Below are 22,400 nucleotides of genomic sequence, written 5' to 3'. Positions count from 1 at the left end.
GTAAGAAACTCTTCCAGGTATTATTACATCACTATTTGCTTTTCAGCAATTTACTTAAAGGACATTGCTTACATAATTCACAATGTCACAGTTTTCAATTACTGTTAATTATGTAGCTGACATCTTCGTCCAAGGCGCGCGCGCACACACACACACACACACACACACACACACACACACACACACACACACACACACACCTCCAAGGCAACTTACAATAATAGGTTTGCATTATAGGCAATTTACAGATGAGAAATTTTTACTGGAGAAATTCAGGGCAAATACCTTGCACAAGGAAATAATAACAGGAGCAGGGATTTGAACCAGCGTCCTCTGAGTGCAAGGCAATAGCTTTATCCATTTCTGGGCATATTTAGAGATAAGCACCTTTCTCAGTGACAAGAAAGGGTGCCCATTCAGGAAAATGAACCGGTGACAAATCCCCTTAGACAACCTCTGTAAAAGGAAAGATGCGATGGGATGCGTACCTGTCGGAGGTAGAGCTTAAGTACGTTGCTTATATCATGGGGGTACAGGTCAGAGAGTTCCACCAAGTCCTTCCCATTTTCAAATGCCTGGCACAGCTTCTCCACTCGGGACTTGGCTCCGTTCACGCGGTAGATCCCCTTTAGCCCACAACAGAGGAATCCGTTTTACACGCAACACTTCAACACAACAACACGTTCTTTCTGCTACAGGTTAAACCCTCCTACTGTGTTCCTCAGCACTGCAAAGGAAAATTGTGGGAGGTTAATTGGAGGGGGTTGGGTTGGATTTGCCCAGAATTTTGTTTCTGCGAATGAGACACCACCTTGATATTCAGGGCCCGGTTCTCGATCTCTGAGGTGCACTTCCTGATGATGAACGGAATGCCGTCCGGGTTGTTCCTGGCGGCTTGGCTGAAGTCAATGCCAAAGAGGTGCAGTCGCCCCTGCAGTTTCTTGTGGCCGCACTGGATGGCCAGTGTTTCCAGGCACTTCTTATGACAAGCGAGGGAACACTGGGGGGGAAACGCAGCCAGACACTGACAAATGTGCACTCTTTTTAAATCTAAATGAGGCCATTGACCTATTTGATCTATAAACTCACACTTTCTAAGTCCAGTTTCAGGCTGCTGATTAAGGCAATTAATGACTGACAATACAAATACAATTTGAGGCAGAGAGACTTAAGAGGGTTGATAAAGCCATGAAGGTCCACTATGATGCTGGGTGTTCCATACAAGGGGATTACCTCTTCGCACTCTGCACCATGGAACACGACCAAACCATCACATTCGCGGCACTTGGAAGGGGCCCGCAGCTTCCGCAGCCTGTGGGTCTGGGCAGCTTTAGACATGTGTGCATTTCGGAAAGGTCCAGGGGAACTGGTCTCCGCCACCATCTCACTCATACCTGAAACAGAGGGATTAAATTAATAACATTCTTGTGTCATGGAAACTATGTGTGTATGCACTTGAAACATGTGACCTACACAGTTCCCTCACTGCAACCTAGAGGTTCAATTCAGGCTTCATGAAGGTGTCAATTAAATAAACAAACAAACAAACAAAACATTTCCCTATTGACAGGTTAGTTGGATCCAAAGGTTGCAGGTTCAAATCCCAACTCCTTCAGCAGGTTATTTATCCTAAATCGCTCTAGTGAAAATTACCCATCTGCATAAATGGGTAAATATTTGTAAGTAGATTAACACTGCACGTTGCTTTGGAGAAAAGCTTCAGGTAAAATATTAGCAGTGAGATGATTTTTCATGAGCAAGTATAAACCCACAGGCCACGTCAGGCAAGCTGCTTTGGAGAAAAGTGTCAGATAAATGTATATATGGGTTTAAATTTTAGTAATTTCACAGTGAATGTAGAGCAATCATATTTAAACACGCTAGTAAATGTACCATTAGATGAAGAAAACCTAGAGTCATATTATGCTTCTGATGTCAGAGCGGCCTTACTTACCCAGATCTGATGGGGACGGGGGCTCTCTCTCATCCAGGTCGTCTGCTGAGGACATGGTGCCTGTGGAGGGGGTTCTGGGGAGCCTCCTTTTAAAATCGCCTGCAGAAAGGGCAGTTACGTGGGATCATCCTCTGCACGGCCTCGCATTAGCGGACTCAGCTCAGTTCAAAATCCTCCGAACTGCGAGAATGCTGCACGCCATGTATTTTTACAGTTATTTTTGAGCCGGTGGGATACGTTTCTCTGACAGAACTCATCTCCCACACACTACCATCCAACCCGCAACACCCTCCACCAGCCAGCCCCTGTCCACGGGTGGCGACCTCACGCTGCGAATCGTGGGTTGACTCACGCCTCTATTCAGCCGTCACCCATCCGCTCCATTCTACTAACTTCACCGTCAATAATAGCGGAGAACAGGCCATCTCGGCCAACTCTGGGACACATTCCCTGCATTCTCACAGCTACCGGGCACTAAGACGCTGACAAAAAGGGCAGGACAACTGGAACGAGAGCTTTCATTTCTTATGACATCAATCCAAAGGAAGAAAATAATGAAGTGAAACAAACTCGCACTAATTCAATAACCTTGCGGCTGACTCCCAGTCAGGAAATGTAAGAATAACCATTTTGTGCCAAGTTTGTATTATCTTCCCATAAGGGCACATTAAATCACTATGGATAAGGGTTTCATATACAGTACATTAATAAAATTATAATATTTTTCAAGTGCCATTTTCAGCGTTGCTTTCTGTACCTGGGAAAAAAGTATATGATCCACAGAAGCTGGAAGACGGTCATACTGAATAAGCAGAACTGCAGGGACAGTACAACACGTGTCACACTAATCCACACAATTAAAATATGTTGTTCTTACAAGGAAGAGCTGTGCACATACACACTCATTCATCGGATGCTGACAAGGAGCCTACAGGCATGCCATCCAGTGACACCACATGCGTGTCCTTTCTTGCTGGGAGAAAACAGCCTTGGCACAAATCGCAACAAATCTGACAAATTTGCCCTGCGTATTTTCAAAAGAGATGACCTCACTTGAGAAATATTTTGTTTTGCCTCAACACTTTTGGAGAAGGTGGTGGTTAGAGCATGAGCCTAGACACATCCTCCGAGATGCTTGGTAGCTCCCAGACAGGGACAAACAGGTGCGACCAAACAGGTACCTGGGCTGGCAGTTGGGGAGTCCATGGAGCGGGACTCGCTGCTCCCCCCAGCACTTTCGGAGTCGCTGCACATCCCCCCTCCCTGGCTGCCCGTACTCCACGCTCGGAACGGGCCCTGGATCCGCAGCGCTGAGGAAAAAAAAACAAACGAGTCGGCTCTGATTACAACACTCCGTAATGTGACCTTATTCCAGCCCTTCCTTCCACTTCCTTCTGACTAGAATTCAGAGCGTGGCACAAATCGGTAATCAGCAAGTTTTGAACAAGATAGTAGATACTTTTACATAACAACAGTGTCCTTTGTAGGTTTTGCAAAGTAACTCATATCTTCCATTGATGTATGGATGAGTGACCCAGTGTAAGTAGTGTATCTAGCAGTGTAAGTCACCTTAGAGAATAAGGTGTGTGGGCTGGTAATACTACATAGTATCCATTGTAAGTTGCTTTGGAGAAAAGCGTCTGCTAAATAAATAAATGTAAATGTATTTTAAAACAACACAACAGAAAATTAATTGATCTCTGTAAAATGTATACTACTGCGATGGACTGGAATCCTGTCAAGGGTATGCCCTGATTAGCCATCGCCCTGTGTTTCCAGGGTAGGTGCCATACCACAGTGACCCTCACTCAGACAAGAGGTTAATTACAGCAAGTGGGAAAGTGACTAAGAAAATCTACAGAAAATTTTTCATGTGCCAGTTTTTCAGCACAAGTGACTATGTGGGGAAACTGGCATTTAAACTCAGTCCATCCATTTTCATACCACTTATGAAGGTCATGATGGCAACAGGCCAGGCAGGCCATATCTTACCCTCCTTTCTGCATCATTACTCTCAGACCCTCCAAACATTCCCAGGCCAGAATGGAGGTCCAATCCACCCAGTGTGTCCTGGGTCTGCCCCAGAGCTTCCTCCATGTGGGAAGTGCCTGGTAGGCCTCATGCGGGACGTGCCTGAAGGGCATTCTAACTTAAATGCCTCAACCACCTTCAGTAGTTCCTCTCGATTTGGAGGTGCAGAAACTTTACTTTACTGCAAAGACCTCCCTGACCACTGAGCTCCATACCCTGGGGAGAATCCTCATTTCCCCTTCACATAGTCATAATCTTATTCTTTTACTGGGCTCATTGCTGCAGAATAGTGAGAAAAACAAAATAACAGATTTTTTTTTTTTTTTTAAATTCTAAACCTAACTTTCTTTTCTAACTGTTGTAACCGTTTGAAATGCAAAAATAATGAATCATGGAGTCGTGGTAGACATACTAAGTTAAGGAGTAAAGTAACAGGATTTAACTAGGGTGAGGGGTTATTAGTGGAGAAATAAGCAGGTCTTTTGACCTGTTCTTTTTAGTGCTCTTAGTTCCAATCTACCCTCAAGGGAAGTGTTGCTGAATGCAAGAGATACCTTGGATGTCAGTGCTGCTGTTGGAGCGCCTTTCCCCAATCTTCCGTCCCAGGCGTGTGTGAGCCGGACAGTCAACCTCGAGAGTGCTGTGGAAGTCGCCCGATGTGGCCGACACCTGAGACAGGTTTCCGTGAGAGGAGTGGCTGCTGCTTGTTTGTCGCTTAGTCGGGGGTAACCTGAAGGGAACAGAGAGGAGACGTATTCAGACAGCTCACTGGTATCATCATCATCATCATCATCATCATCATCATCGTGACCACTGTCATCAACAGCATCATCACCAGCATCATCACCAACATCTCATTTAGTGAAGCAGTTCAGCTCGTTGATAGCACTATTAACAGCTCTATTAAAGAAATTTAAACATTCCATTCCCCACAAACTAAACAAGCAACAGACACAGTCCAGCATCTGAACCTCATTAATTCGAGGAAAGCAGTTCAATGGATACATTCTGTTACTGGCGTATTCCTTTGCTTCTAAGGGATTTTTTGCGGTGAGGAACTTCTAAGCCCTCCTCTTCTGCACACTTCGAAGGACCATCCAGCATTAGACACAGACAAGTTATGGCGAAAGCTCTTTACAATCCTGAAGGGACAGGTTATGTTCAAATTTCGAGGCTTTTCAAAATGTTCAGGGGACACAAAGTATGGCTGAATAGTCTGAATGTGCACAAGACTGACAACTTAAGAAAAGAACTGCCCTGTTAAAATACTCCATCTCAAGCAGGTGTGATCCATTCTCTGTATCCTTTACCAAGGGGGTGCCAGTCTGCGAGAGGAAGCATCGTCAGCATCACCTCGGCGAAACAAACCATCGGCCTCGTGCCTACGTCCCTCGCTAGAGTCGGGTCTTCGGCACTGGTTTGGAGCGCACTGCGGATCACCTTTCTGCTTCTCTTTCATTATCTCCTCAGTTCCCTCTCCCCCTTCCACGCTCGGAGGCACTGCTAATGTCGGCCCTTTTCAGCAGGAACAGTACCTCGCACAGTAAGGAAGACGCTTTTTACTTTACTTCGTGGCAAAGGAAACCACTCGTGACAAACATCCGAATGTCTGCGGAACAGAAGTCCAGCTCATCGAGCCACCTCTTCTTGGGCTTGCAGTGCTGCAGGGAGGCACATCTCACCCGGTGTTCTGGAGGCTGGGAACATCGAAGGAGAGGGCGTCCACTCGAACCCTGTCTTTGGGGAGGCTCCTTACAAAGTCGGAGTAGCGCAGACCTGGCTCGTACAGCTTGGCGCTCTCACAAAGGGTCTGGTAGTGGACCGGCAGGGAGGCGGCCAGGGCTTGCTGCATCTGAAACCAGTTCACCGTCACCTGCAGAAACAAACAGGAACATCCAGCCACTTCAGGTTATGTAACAGACAGCAGGTTCTTAGCATATTGTAACATGACTCCCTTTACTGACGTCAAGGAGAGCTCCCAGTAACCTACGTAGTAGTGAGAGCCTTGTGATTGTCTTGCGGTCAAACCTGTGGGTTTGAATTGAACTCCTGCTATAGCACACTTGATCAGGTTACTTACCGTGAATCACAAAAATTACCCAGGAGCACAAATGGATAAATCACTCTTAGTAGCTTGGTGTGGAAATGTCACACTTCAGTCCTCATCAATCACATTCTTAAACTTTAAAGAAAGGAATCAAATAAACAATAAGGACAGTAATAATTTCATGTTACATACACTTATGCATTTATCCTCAGAGTTGAAACTGCTATCTTTTGGTCTGGAGTCTCGGGCCACTACACAGCTGTATGAGCGACCATTCCGCATTGGTAGAGGAGGGAGACATTACCGCTTTCAAAGTCAGGTCGCACTGGAACACCAGCTCCCGGATCTGAGCGAGAATTTCGCTCTTGGCATTGGCCAGATCCACTTTCTTCACCTCCATGTCTGCAACACACGCTTTGTACTGTTCCTTGGCTTCTTCTGCCTAAAACAGATAGGCAAGGGGGCCTCAACACACCATTTTTTCCACTAGCCCAAATTCTCACACAAAGTCACACGCAGGGATTCGATGTGTGTAATGAACAGCGTATGGCAAATTCGACTGGACAACTCCAAAAACTGGGTTCACTTTTACTCAATTTAATATTGATTTACGTAGGGTCACGGTGGTCCCAAGATTATCCTGGAAACATATGTGCCCTGCCATTACAGGTTAGTCACACACTTATTCACTCTCTTTCTCTCTCTCTCTCATATGCATGCACATGCACACACACACGGCAAATTAGAGTCCCCAGTTGACCTAAAACACATGTCTCTGAACTGCGGGAGGAAACCCACACAAACACAAACAGCCATTACTCTGGTACTGTACTGCTCATTTGTGTATCTTATAATATTTAATTAAAAAAAAAATTGGTGTGGGTATCTGGATTTGTCTGTGTGTTATGCACCTACTTGAACGATGAACCTCGGTGCAGCAAGTGGTAGGTAACAAACTAGGTTTGCTTGAGACTTTCATGTCTGCAGCTATGTCTCCGTCTCTCAATGTAATGCATAAATTGTACTTTTGCTGAGATGTACGTCGCTTTAGACAAAAGCGTCTGCTAAACGAATAAATGGAAATGTAAACATGCAAACCTGTAATATACTGCCCATAATTCAACTTTTTCTTTACATTTATGTACTGTGTTTCTAAATTATAATTCAAGATGTGAACCGTGAGCCATTGAGCTCTTTACAAAAACTGTGACATCACGATCTGGATATCTAACGGGCGTCCAGATATCTCGTATGAATACCAGATCCTACAGACTATCACTCCTCTGAAAGAAAGATAAGTGCCACAACACCCCTCTGCTCACCTTCTGCAGCGCCTCCTCCTCCAGCCTCCTCCTCTTCTCCAGCTGCTTGCCTCCGCTGCCCACCAGCTCCTCCTCCGCGCGGCTGGTGGACGTGCGAGCCCTCTCATGCTCCTCCTGCCTCTGGATCTGCAGCAGCCTGGATTTCTTCAGGGCGCAGTCGGCTTCTTGCTGCGTTATAGGAAGGCCACAGTGGCCATTTACAACTGTGCTGATGAGCAGCAGGCTACTGCACATGCACGCACGCACGCACGCTTGGCTCACACACCAAGATCCACGATTATGTCTGTAACTGTCATATTCTTGATAGTTTGCACGTGCTGATACGGTCTGTGTCTGTCCACACATGTTGGTACTGTTTGTCGAAAACACCCCATTAAAAATTTGATGGGAATGTACAATTACAGTAAATTAAGTTACAGCAGTAGGGGAAAAAAACAATAATGATAAAATACCTACCATTTTCTTTTGCTCTCTTTGCCATTGCTCCTTCATTTCTTTCCTAAGTTTATCCAGTTCATTCTTTCTGGACAACAGAGGCTGGAAAGTAGACAGCAAAATAATATCAAGTGACTCTATATATCTACATTGTATTCTAAGAAAGATAAGTCTCAATTTAAAAACTCTAAATCAACACACATCAACAATAACATATTTGAATTCAAAAACAAAAAATGATGTATTCACTACAGTTGTTAATAAAAACGGGGGGGGGGGGGGGGGGGAGATACTCTTCAAACATACCTGAGTAAATTTGTTGGTCTGAAGAGCGGAAGCTGTTTGCAGCACAAACTGACTGTATTCAATGTCATTTTGAAACGCGGAGATATAAAAGTCCTGGAATGGCATATAGTCCTACAACATAAAAGTAAAAAAAAAAAAAAAAATGAAAGATTACAGTTTTGAAAGAAATTCATATTTCCATGTACAGGAAACTTTTTCAGAGTTGAACTCAAACCCGGTTTAAATAAGGGAACCCAAGTGTGAACAAAAACAGTACCTGCTGACTTGCGAGTGCCTTTGCAGATTCGGCCATTTTTGCAAAGCTCTTTGCACATTCGATATCTGAAAATATAAATGATGGTTACGAACGTACTGACGGCAGGCGTGAAAGTATATTTTGAACAGTTTCACAAGAAATCTGCCATTTGTCAAATTACTTTAAGAGGTAACATTACATCTACCCTTTGCTCAAGGGTACTGCAGCACTAGGTGGGATTTGAACCTGCAACCTTTGGACTCAAAAGGTAGAGGCTCTAACACTATGCTACCAACCGCCCCGCATAAGCGGAGTTCAGTGCTGCTTGGTGAGTAACATGCAAACAGAGGGCGAGACAGAGCAGCAGAAGTGACACACAGGTACGAAGGGTACCTGAACGCTAAGCGCTAGGGGAGCCTAACCGTGAGATTAGAGGATGAGGTGTGGAATCCACTCAGAGCGACGGGACTCGTGAGAATCCCTACGGTGCCCACTCACCTAGGCTCAGCCTCTTCTCCACCCAGGCCAGCAGCTCTTTGGCATACTTGGACCAGGCCTTGGCGTAGAGCAATGCTGACTCCACGCCGCTGTCGCTGCCCAGAAGTGCGCAGTCCACCTCCTGAGCCCGCGGCGTGCCTGGCCATGGGTACGAGACGACGGAGAGGGTGAGCGAGTGGGGCCCCTGCATCGCCGGCTTTTCACCACTGACTCGCCGGGTGCGGGAGAAAAGCTCCCGCTGACCTGGCCCGCAGGGGGTATCCTAATTCCCGCTGACGCTAAGCACACCCGACAGGGATTTTGTATTTTCCCCTCCCCTACTCCCTTTGATATGACAGCACTGGTGTAGCGGCGTGACGGTGGGGTAGCGGAGTGACGGAGTGTCCCTACAAGAGATCTGAGGGCTGGCACGGCACACATGGGCCCCGATGGCACCAGAAGACTTTGCCCGAGACAACTGACGGACACCGTCACGTATGGCCACGTGATGCCCGACCACAGACGCGGTTCGGAATAAAATAGGGTCTATAATGCCAATTTGGAAGTGGGCTTTAAACCAATCTGCTAATCTCACAAAAACAAAACAGGCGCAACGGTTTCCAGCAGACGTCGGAGAAATAGACAGAATCTCACCTGGAAGGTCATCCTTCTCGGAAATGGATCCCGGAGACTCCACCGACAGGTTCTCAAAAGACTTGAAAATGAAAACCGCAGTTTTCGGTTCAGAGTAGGATCACTACTCAGTGCAGGACATTTAACTATTACATGTTTCCACTCTCTTTTCTCTTTATCCCTCAGACTGAAATAGTGCATGTATATGAATGAATAAATAAATAAAATTTATTAAAAAAAAAAAAAAAACTTGTTCAAGTGATCTTTTGATAAAATACTAATGGAAAAACAGTTGTAACAAGGTTTTCACAGCTTTACAAAGAGATGTTGTGTGTATCCTCAAATGATAATGCCCTCTAATCTGCTTTCTCCGTAAAGGTGAAGAGTACAATCGACACCATCTGATTTTATGTTCAAATCACATGCTTTCCATGAAGAGACAGAAGTGAGCGTTTACCCTGCTTTTGAGAGTCCGGCGGAGTCCCAGCACTGATTCTCTGTCTACATCTCCCATAAGGAAGTCAGACACTCTGCAGGAGAGAGTGGAAAACTACTGAAATATTGAAAATACGCACTTCCAGCTGCAATGTGGTTTTGTTCAGCGCTAAGAATATTGCTTTTGGTTAATAAGCTCCAACGCAAGAACTGATAAAATAACTAAAAAACGTCAAGTAGTAAAAGGTGTTTGCTCTTAAGGGTAAAACATCTGCCTTTCACTAGAGTAGAGCACCACTAACTGTATAACAATCTCAGTGACAGTTATTTTGCTAAGGTTTCCAACGGTACTGATAGCCTCTATATCACGTTTTTAAAAAAAAAAAAAAACTTTTGCTACACGTACTCGTGTGTTCAGTAATTCAGTGGAAATATTCAATATACCAATGTTCTGAAACCAAGATAGGGAGCAGATTTTCGGTAAACAAATAAGAATAATCAAACATTGCACTTACACATTGCCAAATGTGAATGCTAAAGTGTCAATAGAAGTGTATATTTCATCAAAAAGATTTCTTTTGTTTTCTTCATTCACATCCCTGAAGTTAACACCTGTTGAGATCAACAGAACACGAAAAACACTTGTTATTCATGACACTTGGCAGTTCTTCCTCTCCTTTATATCCTCATAAAATATTTCTATAGTTTTAAACCATTACCATTGCAATACCACCATTATCTTCATCAAGTGTCAATTATAAATTGTGACACCGTGTTCTTACTCTCTTCCCAAACAATAGAACAGGAAACACAAACAGTATACATGTTAAAACAAAACAGAAAAATCTGGTATTTTAAGTATCATCATGTGTGGGGTAAACGAACAAACAGCGCGTTTAAACCTTACACAGGAAAAAAAAAAAAAAAAAAGTATGATTCAACTAATGGGCGGGATTATTTAGTTCAGTGTGTTTACACACAACATGCAATTTCGAAATCAACGTCATTCCCCTTCCACAAAACCAACATCCTCGCTGCTTCCTCCTAGTTTGACCGAGTACGTTTAGAAGTCCTAAAATCGCAGACAGGAAACACGAGGAGGAGAGACAAAAAGAAATCAACTGGGAGCTACGGCATACGTTACAGCTTAAATCCTTATCCCTAAAACATATGACAGAGTCCATCAAAGTGCCTGACTGCTGGCACCAGTTTTACCTAAACAACCTAGTTTTCTGTGATTTATGTTTTTCCTCAATATGCAGATTTTTCAAAGCTGATTTTCTCCAAGGTGACTTCTAATGTTATGCTAGACTATTTACAATCCTTTACTCATTTATACAGCTGAGTAAGTTTTACTAGAACAATTATTACAGCTGGAGGTAGGATTCAAACCTGGACTCTTTGACTGAAAGCCAACAACTCTAACCAGTACACCACCTGTTACCCCAGAAGGACAGAAACTATGAAGAAACCAAAAGAAGAAACTTTGTATGCAGAATCCTACACTTCAAGCTCACTGGACTGAAACATCTCCAAGTCTGAAGTTTCTTAAATAAAATACAGCGATTGAGAGGATACACATGTCCAGGACGAAGACTGCTTAAAACCATCACGAGAACTTTAGCACCAAGCCACTGGAAACTCCACATTAACCCACGGCTTCCTGGCCCTATGGCTCACGGCCACAGGAAACCCTCGACGGCGACTTCAAGTCCAAGATTCAAACAAAAACAACCAACCGATCCTTACTGACTTACCTAATGTTGAACATCCCACTCAACTCCGAAAGCCCCAGGCAGAACGGCAGCAAAATAATGTGTCCCAAAAGCAAAAAGCACCAACATAGTTCCCCAGTTTGGAACGGAACCCTTTCGGGTTGACCGGCCCTGGAGAACTACTTTCTACACTTCTACTTTTCCTGTCGCAGGAAGGCTGCCTATAAACTCCCTTCTCAGCTCGCACCCTGAACCTTGCCTTCAAAAGGAAAGGCGTGGGAGAACCTCAGACGACGTCTCTGACAGGTTGGGGATAAGAGCGGCAAGGAGGATCATCCCGTGAAGACACGGGACCCCTCAGGAGAGCACAGGCCACCGTGAGAGTCCCAGGGGTGCGTCTCCCTACAAAGCTCAGCCTGCAAGTGGTGACGTCTTCTCCAGGACATCCTGAGGTTCACGGGAAAACAATGTCCAGCAGCGACCGCCACTCACAATGCAAATGTGGGAACTACATCATCAAGCAAAAATGGCATTGTTTTCTCAGAACCGCCCACCTTTTCGACAATGAGCCGTTTCAGAGTTTTTTGATTCTGTGTAAATTAGGAACACTAAAAGGTTGGCCAAACTTAAATGCATGAGGTTTTCAACACATCTCAAGATAGGCCCATGTGTAAAGGCTTATCTCACACTTCAGAGTGTTAGGTCAGTTCTGTGCATCATCCCTTAGTAAGGCATTTGAAACTTACAGCAATTTTTAAACTTCAGCAAATACAAAATCAGTTTCATATTCATCTTTTCTAAATTCGTACATACATACATATATAATATAATATATATATAGGTTATGGTATGTAAGATATTGTGGAAAATTACTGTGATATGATACCCAAAGGAAATGGATTTAAAGAAACACACATACAGCTGTGTCTGAGGAAGTGTCCTCTGTGTTCCAAAAAAAAGGTTTTTGATGGTCAGTCTTCAAATAAACAAAAGCCAGTGGTTGATTCCTTCAAACCAGTGCCATCTTCCTGGAAACAACATAGACCTCATTCTACTGCAGTGAACTTTATGAGCATGTTTTCAAATCTCGATCCTCCCTGAGAATACAGCAACTCAGTCAGCTCAAGTCACACAGTGTAGCCATGACAGTAAATCAGGGTAAAGCAGCAAATACTGCAATATCCTTTACCCTGTTCCCAAGAATCAGAGAAGGAACCCAACACTGATCCTATTGCCTCACTGTATTGCCCTTACAGAAACCTCACTTGCATCAGTTCTCCATTTACGTATTTGTTTACCGGACTCCTTTCTTCAAAGCAACTTACAATGTTACGGTTATACACTAAACTGCCTATAATGATTTGCCATTTTTCACAGCTGGATCATCTTTTTACCAGAGCACTTCGTAGTAAATACCTTGCTTAAGGGAACTACAGCAGGAGGTGTGCTAAACCCAGGTCCTTCTGACTGCAAGGCAAACACAACTACAACACCTACTGCTCTCTTAAACTGTCCAAATATATGGATGGGTTTACACTGTATACTTTACCTTGTTTAACTGTCACAATCCTACTTCGGTAGTGAACATTTATTCATTTAGCTGATGCATTTTTATAAAGCGGCATACAATGTTAAGGCACTTAATTACCATTTATACAGCTGAGTATTTTTACTGGAGCAATTTAGGGTAAGTACTTTGCTCAAGGGTATTACTGCTGGAAGTAAGGCTCAAACCTGCAACGTGTGGGTCCAAAGGCAGTAGCTCTAATCACTACGCTACCAGCTGCTTTGCTGTTATTCTGTTTGCTTTCCTTGACCAACCACAGTAACCAAATGTAAATAAATTAGGACACAGACGAAACTGAGCCAACAGGTGAGCTGTTGTTGACAGCGAGCCATGCTGATGTGAGGTCTACCCAATAGTATTATGCCAGGAGCATTCACAAAAATATTGCTACTGGCTAGAATAAGCTTGATGTGTGAAATTAAGTTACGAGCAAGAATTATGAAATACCTAACAAGTGCTTAATTCTGAGTGGAGCAAACAAAACTGGTTTCTTGCTGAATTCTGATCATAAAGCTGTCCCCAACATCATTGAGGCAGTTCTGCCATTACAACTTTTTTAGCGGTTTCAGAGATGATTAAACAGGAAGGAAGCAAATTCCAGAAAATCATTAGTCAGGACCAAGTTTTTTGGTAGTTTGAATGAAACATAGCTGCAAAGCCAGTGGGCTTTGACTCTGAAAAAACCCTTTTATACATCTATTTTTAATGGCAAAAACATAATAAATGACAATATTTGCTAAAAACACAATCTGAATAGAATAAAAGTGTGTGAAATGAGCTGACGTGGATGGTGTGTAATTTTTCATCTTCGGCAGTTAGGCATTATACCCTTTCGTACACATACTGTGCATCAGGAAAAATGTTTGCTGCTATAAATATAAAAAGTCAAGGATGAAAATAAACTGAAGATAAACACAAAGGATGGAAATACAACTCGGGGTTAAAAATTAATAAAGTGTAGCGGCTAAAGTACCTCTTATCTACTTACCTACAAATCAACCATGTACAGTAAACATTATCTGACTTGTACAATTTCTAACTATATTTATTAATTCATCATTCGGGTAACAACTTCACGAATACACACACACACACACACACACACACACACACACATCTTCGGAACCGCTTGTCCCATACGGGGTCGCGGGGAACCGGAGCCTACCCGGTAACACAGGGCGCAAGGCTGGAGGGGACACACCCAGGACGGGACGCCAGTCCGTCACAAGGCACCCCCAGCGGGACTCGAACCCCAGACCCACCGGAGAGCAGGACCCGGTCCAACCCGCTGCGCCACCGCGCCCCCGCGCCCCCAACTTCACGAATAATTAAAAGCTAAAAGGAATATATGGTAGAATATAGTATAATTAAAAAGACATGTAAAAATAAATCCGCAAATCTGCAGGAAGATACAATATTTCAAAAAGCATTAAAGGAGGACACCCTGCTGTTCTTAGTCTTTCCCTCGCAAATAAGTGTGAACCACTAACTACAGGACCGTAGTGTGCAGCTGGTGTGTATACATAGACTGACCTTTGACCTTGGCGATCACGGTCCCTGCAGCGCTGAGGATGTCCACCGAGTTGAGGGTCTGGTGTTTGCTGATGAGAGCCTTCAGCACCCGCAGCAGCTCTCCAAGTCGCTCGTGAACCACCTGGTGCAGACAGTCTTGATTCTCTGAGACAGAGCAAGGAACTGCATATCAGCCCACATATTACATTTATTTATTTAGCACTTTTCTCTAAAGCGACTTACAATGGATACTATGTAGTGTTACTAGCCCACACACCTTATTCCCCAAGGTGACTTACACTGCTAGATACACTACTTACAATGGGTCACTCATCCATACATCAGTGAAACAAACTCTCTCTCTGTCACTCACACACTATGGGGGAACCTGACCAGCATGTCTTTGGACTGTGGGAGGAAACCGGAGCACCCGGAGGAAACCCACACAGACATGGGGAGAACATACAAATTCCACACAGGCTGAGCAGGGATCGAACTCATGACTTCTCACACCATACAGGCACTGTGAGACAGCAGTGCTACTTGTTGTGCCACCCTATTATTTAATGTTAATGTATTTCTTTAAGTTATAAATTACTAACAATTTCTTCTTATTGAGCATTGTTTCCCTACAATAAGATTTGAGGAGGCCGGCCCATACTGACTGAAGATGATGAGCAACCGCCATGATGGACGAGACGTACCTTGAATTGGGAAATCAAGCTACCATACAGCAACGATGCCGTTGTTACCTGTAAACTGACTTAGAAGTGCTATTTAATGACAGCAGCGCTACTCGCCGTGCCACCCAATCGAAAAAACAATCAAGAATCAATGTTATCTAACAAAATACATAAGAAGCAAAATAATATGTTATATACCATTCTGAATCCGTCTTAAAACCTACTGTATAAGTATGCCCAAATTTATCACCAGTACTATTATAAGTTACAACAAAAAACAATATAAAGAATTGTGAAAAGAAACACATTTATCAAATACCAATGAGTGTCTCATCACTGAAAAGGACAATTCTACTACAGGGAATAACTAAATATCTTTTCTGGGATTCTCATTTCTGGGTTTTGTCAAACTTTCTTCACTGAAGAAAACTACATGACACACACACACACGCACACACACGCACACACAATCTGAAACCGCCTGTCCCATGCGGGGTCACAGGGAGCCGGAGCCCAACCCGGCAACACAGGGCGAAAGGCCGGAGGGGGAGGGGACACACCCAGGATGGGATGCCAGTCCATCGCAAGGCACCCCAAGCGGGAGTCAAACCCCAGACCCGCCAGAGAGCAGGACCCGGTCAAACCCACTGCGCCCCCTCCTGCATGACATTTAGAATTAATTAAGCTGTGGTCAATTAACTTGGGCACAGGTTAATCCCTTTCTGTTATCAAACTGTGATTCACACCATTTCCCAAAAAACACATTTTCATTTATGTGTCGTACTCAAGAGCTAATATTTCTAATGCATTAGTATACTGTTTATTATAATCTTACTGTAATATTATGATTATTATATACAGTATCACAGATATGTGGGGCAAATAGGTGGTTGAGCACCAGGTAGAGAGGTGAACAACACCTGAACACTTTGAATTCATCGACAAAAGCGGACAGGACGCTTTGTTTAGCTGGATGTGCTCTGTCTGCTGACCGGAAACGCAGCGGAAAGGTAACAGGCGCGATTCCACCGACATCAAAACTCTGTTTGTGCTGACCGTTGGCACGGGATTATGAAGCTCATGGAAACAGGGATCAGGGAGATTTTGGCAGTCTCCTGTTTTTCAGTTGTACTTTTTGGCTTTTTTGTAATGAACAAAGGAGGGTATCTACTAGCAGGGATGCTCAAATGGAACCGCCTGTTTCGACAGGGACATCTGCCCTGCATCCCAGAAATCGACTCCCTCATCATGTCATCATAGACAACTTTAGCCTCATATTTAGTCTTTGTATTATTATTATTATTATTATGATGATACACATAACAATGCAAAAATTCAATGGACTTCTTCAGGGGTGACAAAGCTGGAGAACAGAATAATCCTTCAGGGCAACATATAGCATCTATTCTACCTTATATGCCACATGCTTTTAAATCAGAAATCAGACCTTCAGCTAACCATTTCAGCTACAGATTAAGAAATGAACAGCTGTTTTCATACATTCATGCAATTCAGGCGAATTAATGTAACAAAGATAACATATTAATATTCTTGTTGTTCTTTATTTACCCAAATCCTTTGTCCAAAGCGATTTACAACGCTAGCCCACGTATATAGCAGGGCATCTTTGGTGAATCAACCCATGGCTTTCCTGAAGAGAACCACAGCAGGAGCAGAGATTCAAACCCGGGGCCTTCACACTGGCAACACCTCTAACTACAAAACTACCAGCTGTCCCTGCCTATAAACATAGCTATACTGTAAACGCTTACTTCCTTACTTCCTGCGTCACCGTAAAAATGTGATCCCTAATACATGATCTGATGAATATGCTCATGTGGGTACAGTGGAAAGCAGGCCCACATGAATATTAGCCTGCAGGCTTTGGAAGCTCCGGTCCAGGCTAAACTCAGCACATCAGAACCTGCAAATCTGGATCAGTTTTTCTTGGGAGTGACACATGTTGATAGCATGGGCAATGCTGGAGACACTCTGTACCAGGGAATTTCTTTTTAATGGAAAAAATGGGGGCTGGGGATGCAGATGCCTATGCTATGAGATTACCAAACTAGCCCCCCTCCCTCGCAGAGCAGCACATTCACTGATCTGCAGCTGCACACTGCAGGTAGTCATCACTCTGAAGCTCCAAAGTCTGACCCCCACTGTCAAACCGCACTGTGATCCCAGAGCTCCACGGTTGCCTGGTCAGCCTTGGGTTCAGTGGACCACAGCTGTAGGCACAGAACCTCTAAGCCCTGGAAGAACATATACCCTACTAGCTGTGTCTTTATGTCTCAGCAGAGCATCTTATCAAACACAAAGCTTCTACTGAAGCCTTTCCCAATACATGTAATTTAATTATAAGTAGGATGGGTCCTTGTTGATGTAAGGCAAAAAAAAAAAAAAACAATTAAGCCACTATTGATATATTCAACAGGAAAAAAAAAAAAAAAAAAGATTCAAATTGCTTTTCTGGATGTAACGTTTTCCTGAAAAACAGCACTGTTGTCGCAACCAACAGGAAAGTTAAACTTCGTAGAATGGTCAGTGATTAACAGCAGTCAGCAAAACATACAAAGCTCTACAAAAAGCTAACCATTCACATTCACACCCCCTAGATGGATTAGAATATAGCAATGCCACAGGAGTGCCTTTCTTTTGTCTCTGATAACCAAAAATGACCTTAATGGCCATGTTGAATTCTGCTTAAGTTGCCATGTAGACAAAAGAAAATTGACCATACTCTTGGAGGGAAGAATGAATGAAGACAATTGAGCTTCACAACTGGCCAAAGGGGACCATTATAAAAGAAGACAAGAATGCAACCTCGGTCCCACACATGTGAAAGGTAAGACTTTCATAAAACAATACATTGCGTTCTTGGAGTGTTTGCTGAGGGAGAGGGGAGCCAAGAGGCAATGAGCACTTGCTGGATGAGCCGAGGCTCTGAGGGTCAGGGCACGGAAGTCACTGACTCATTCCCTCAAGAGGGCGTCCCTTTCATTCTCCTCTCTGTGTCATCTCCTGGTCTTTCTTTCCCGCCTGCCATTCAGCCACGCGCTGTGAGAAAAACGCGTAAAGAAAGTGCCAGGCCACGGCTATGTGTCTGTAAGTCTCCAACAAAGAAATACTTTTAGCCAATTAGTGTCATGGAAACCCAGAATTCCTGCAATCCAAGGCATCCCTCCCCTTTTGTTTAGCATGGATGAGTGATCTGTAACAAAATTCACCGGATCATTGTTTGGACAGAAACAAATTATTTTTTTAAATTTTTAAACAAACACACACTTTACTCAAAACAGAACAGTTTTTTGGCATCTAGGATACACCGACAACTCTTATTACCAATGAACCAGAAATTCAGCTAATCATGTATATGAACATACCGTTGTGATCTTGGAATTGCTTCTCCAATGATTTTAGCTACGCTCAATCATACATCTACACAACTGGAACAAAACATTATTTCAGTTTCAACTTGTTTCGGTGGGTTGGATCAGCACAGCAGTACAGTTCAAAATTCCATTTTTAAGGTCCACATCATTGCCAAAAATCAAAATTTTTTGCTCGGTTGAAAAGAATGAATGGTGTATAATAAAGAATCTCAATACTCTTCCAAAGAAGGCCGCTAACTAAGCCATGAAACACATTCAATGACAGAGATCCTCAGGGCATTTCATGTTTCTGGGTAAAAAGGAAAACACCTCCAGAAAGGACCGCAGCTCTGGGAATTTACTTCCTTGGACAGAAAGCAGGCACTCCAGAGAATGTGTCATCAATCTGACAAATTTGACCCTTCCTGGAAATCTGGATTCTCTCCTTACATTAGGTCCCCTTCAAGAAACACACATTTCTTTGTGTCAATGCCGCATCTCACTTCACTCCCACCATGGAATAAATATTCTTGTGAATATGGATTACGTCTCGTGGGATCAGCAACTAAAACCCTACCTCCTGGTTGGTCCTCGGAGTACAGTATGGATACCTAAGTCAGTCCTGCAAAACTCTCCCTTAGATAAAGGATAAATGAGAGAATTTGCTTGAATTTTTAAAAATATAATAAAAGCCACCTATACTGGCACTCTAGTAGACCATGTCATCTATGGCAACTCCAACAGGCCTTGACTTTTCACTTCTAACACCAGTTCGATGTGATTAGCTTCTGGCTAACACAATGATCCACCTCAAAACTGTGTGACTGTAAAATAAGTCAGGCCTTACTTCTGCGGAAGCGCAACTCAAAGAGTATCAATGTAGAGAATGTTTTTTTGGAAACACTGGCTCGTAATTCTTAACCTAACTAGTATTGTAATGCACTCTTCTTTAGTTATGCATTCTTCTCTTCAAAAGTTACCAACAATAACAAATGTATCTTTCAAATGAGGGAGTTCAAATTAAATTCCTTCCATCCTTCCATCCATCCATCCATCCATCCATCCATCCATCCATAACAGTTTATGGAATTCAAGATCACAGTATGTACTTAGCAGTTTTAATATCAACCCACTTGCCTGGCTTTTTTCATTTTAAAATGTGTATTATATTTTGATTTTCTACTTGCCTGTAAACAATACTGCTTTTCTTCTATTTACCTGCTAGGCCATCCATCAAAGAGACCAAAAGCCAAAAAGCCTTCTATTCACAGGGCTGCCGTCTGTGTGGAGCAGGGAGTGCTGGCATTCCAACTATGCTTCTCTCTGTGATGAATCCTGAATACTCCCACACGCCCGTGGTCTGCTGGCAGCCAACATGAGCAACCCCCTTCATCTCCCCCACTGCTCCCCTACCTCTCCTCCTAGGGGCAGCCAGTCTGGTCAGCATGGCCACCTGTGATCTAGAAATGTGATTTAGCCTGTGGAAACTGCCGTTGTACCACTGAACAAAGGACACGAGTGTGCATTTTGTCAAAACACGTATGACACGGGTAAATGTTTACACATTTAAGTCTCCACTGCTAAGGCTCCGCCATGCAATACCTTGTTAAAACAGTCAAGAATAATAAATGTGCACCTGAGACAGACAAATGAGTTGCAAAGTTCACAGCTGCTTCATATAAGGGGGTTTGATAAGAATCAGTTTCAGTTCCGACCATGCATTATCTGATATTGACGTTTCCCCCATGCCAAAAAAAATAAATAATTTGCCCTTAACTAACAAATACCATTATCAGCTTGGTCCATTAAAATACCATTTATAGAGAGCTATTTGATAGCATTAACAATGCACATTCTACATGTGCTTTCCACATCAAAACTAAAATGTAAGCAAAAAATTACAGTTCAGCCAAAAAGTTTTAATATTAATTTCTTGATCTGTAGAAAAAAATGTAGTGGGCATTCTAGGAACCCATACTTGTGTCATCCCTCTGTGACAAAAAACCAGAGACATCTTTATAGCAAGGCAATACAACTAAAAAGTGTCAGGCTTATTTAAAATCAGTTATGGGTTGTATAGCCTTTGATAATGTGTTAAATTCTTTCTGTCACACCAATGGGATCAAGGAGCGCTCTTTATATTTGCTATATATGGGTATTGCCCATTGTAGGCGCTTTCGGCAGTGGACAGGGGTCAGCATGAGCACTCTGACCAGTCTGCAGCTACGCAGACCCATACGCAGCAAGCTGTGATGCACTGTGTGTTCTGACACTTGTCCATCATGGCCAGCATTAAGGTTTTCAGCAATTTGTGCTACAGTAGCTCTTCTGTGGGATCGGACCAGACGGGCTGGCCTTCGCTCCCCACGCACATCAATGAGCCTTGGGCACCCATGACCCTGCCACCGGTTCACCGGTTGTCCTTCCTTGGACCACTTTTGGTAGGTACTAACCACTGCATGCCGGGAACACCCCACAACACCTGCCGTTTTGGAGATGTTCTGACCCAATTGTCTAGCCATCACAATCTGGCCCTTCTCAAAGTCACTCAGATCCTTACGCTTGCCTATTTATCCTGCTTCCAACACATCAAGTTGAAGAAGTGACTGTTCACTTGCTGCCTAATAGAGTATATCCCTCCCCTTGACAAGTGCCATTGTAATGAGATAATCAATGTTATTCACGTCACCTGTCATCACATCACAATATTAGGCAGGCAATTTTAATGTTGTGGCTGATCGGTGTACACTCCACCCTAGGGTCTCTTAAAACAAAATAGGGTTCTATACAACATAAAACATCAGCTCATTAAAATATGTATCATTTTTCATTTTTGCAAAAATAATACCCATACACTAGCATCAATAAGGCCTTAATTTAACCATTAAATGATCATCTAACATCAAACAGTTGTAACACTACACAGCATCTGTAATGATATAGTGCCTATGTGCTTAGCAGGGTGAAAAACAAAAACAAAGATCCAGTGAGATTTTTCTTTATATCATAAGCTCCAGTGAGCCAAATTACATAAATGCCTTCAAGGGTATACTCTGCTTTGTACCCTACACTTCCAAGATAAGACCGGGGATCTGTGACTTTGCACTAGACAAATAGCTTTTGATATTGAATGAATAAGGAAAATATATGTAAATACATATGAATATACATTAAAAGAAGCCTAGAAATAACAATTTTGTTGCATATAATATAAAATAATATGTTGGTGTTATCATGGCCATGTGTAAAAACACGTTTTATTTTGCTATTTTAAGAAAATTTAAGTGTCCAGTAAACACAATTTTTTGTCCAGGAACAAAAAACTGATTTTTTTAGGTCTTTGTCATCTCATTGTTCAAATAAATCTTTTCTGCCTCTGAAAATACAATTCTATATGAGTCAGGACATTTTAATTAGCAATATGTAAGAGCTGCAGGCTGCCCTAATTTCAAATTTAAAAAATGTTACATGACAAACTGCATTGTATACAGTCTACACTGAAAAGTACCTAAACATAGACACTTGGAATATTTGGATTTTGTTCTGAAAATGACTTTGACTTATTTGATTTGTGCAGGGAAATATACACACACACACACACACACACACACACACACACACACACACAATACTGCATGTTTTTGATTCAACCCTGATTTGTTCCAACAAAAACT

General features: G+C 43.0%; 1 protein-coding gene across 2 annotated transcripts in view; it reads right to left on the bottom strand.

Moving 5' to 3' along the window:
• Window positions 1-22,400, bottom strand: part of LOC108935521 (rho GTPase-activating protein 29-like) — a 37,927-nt gene that overhangs the window by 2,895 nt on the left and 12,632 nt on the right. The window contains exons 4-20 of one of the 2 annotated variants that reach the window (XM_018754210.2): window positions 14,691-14,834; window positions 10,391-10,487; window positions 9,898-9,970; window positions 9,462-9,522; window positions 8,829-8,966; window positions 8,352-8,416; window positions 8,096-8,206; window positions 7,811-7,891; window positions 7,355-7,522; window positions 6,337-6,474; window positions 5,668-5,858; window positions 4,540-4,715; window positions 3,136-3,264; window positions 1,955-2,053; window positions 1,234-1,394; window positions 812-1,000; window positions 489-626 (exon numbers count right to left, since the gene is read on the bottom strand). In XM_018754210.2, the coding sequence (XP_018609726.2) occupies window positions 489-626; window positions 812-1,000; window positions 1,234-1,394; window positions 1,955-2,053; window positions 3,136-3,264; window positions 4,540-4,715; window positions 5,668-5,858; window positions 6,337-6,474; window positions 7,355-7,522; window positions 7,811-7,891; window positions 8,096-8,206; window positions 8,352-8,416; window positions 8,829-8,966; window positions 9,462-9,522; window positions 9,898-9,970; window positions 10,391-10,487; window positions 14,691-14,834 (2,159 nt within the window). Of the gene's footprint in view, window positions 1-488; window positions 627-811; window positions 1,001-1,233; window positions 1,395-1,954; window positions 2,054-3,135; window positions 3,265-4,539; window positions 4,716-5,667; window positions 5,859-6,336; window positions 6,475-7,354; window positions 7,523-7,810; window positions 7,892-8,095; window positions 8,207-8,351; window positions 8,417-8,828; window positions 8,967-9,461; window positions 9,523-9,897; window positions 9,971-10,390; window positions 10,488-11,632; window positions 12,091-14,690; window positions 14,835-22,400 lie in introns of those variants that run through there. The other variant, XM_018754211.2, reaches the window with a different exon arrangement.

Source organism: Scleropages formosus, chromosome 9 (assembly GCF_900964775.1).
Source record: "Scleropages formosus chromosome 9, fSclFor1.1, whole genome shotgun sequence".
NCBI classification, from domain to species: Eukaryota; Metazoa; Chordata; class Actinopteri; order Osteoglossiformes; family Osteoglossidae; genus Scleropages; species Scleropages formosus.
Note: the sequence above shows the minus strand (reverse complement) of the source record. Positions and strands in the feature narration are given on the sequence as shown.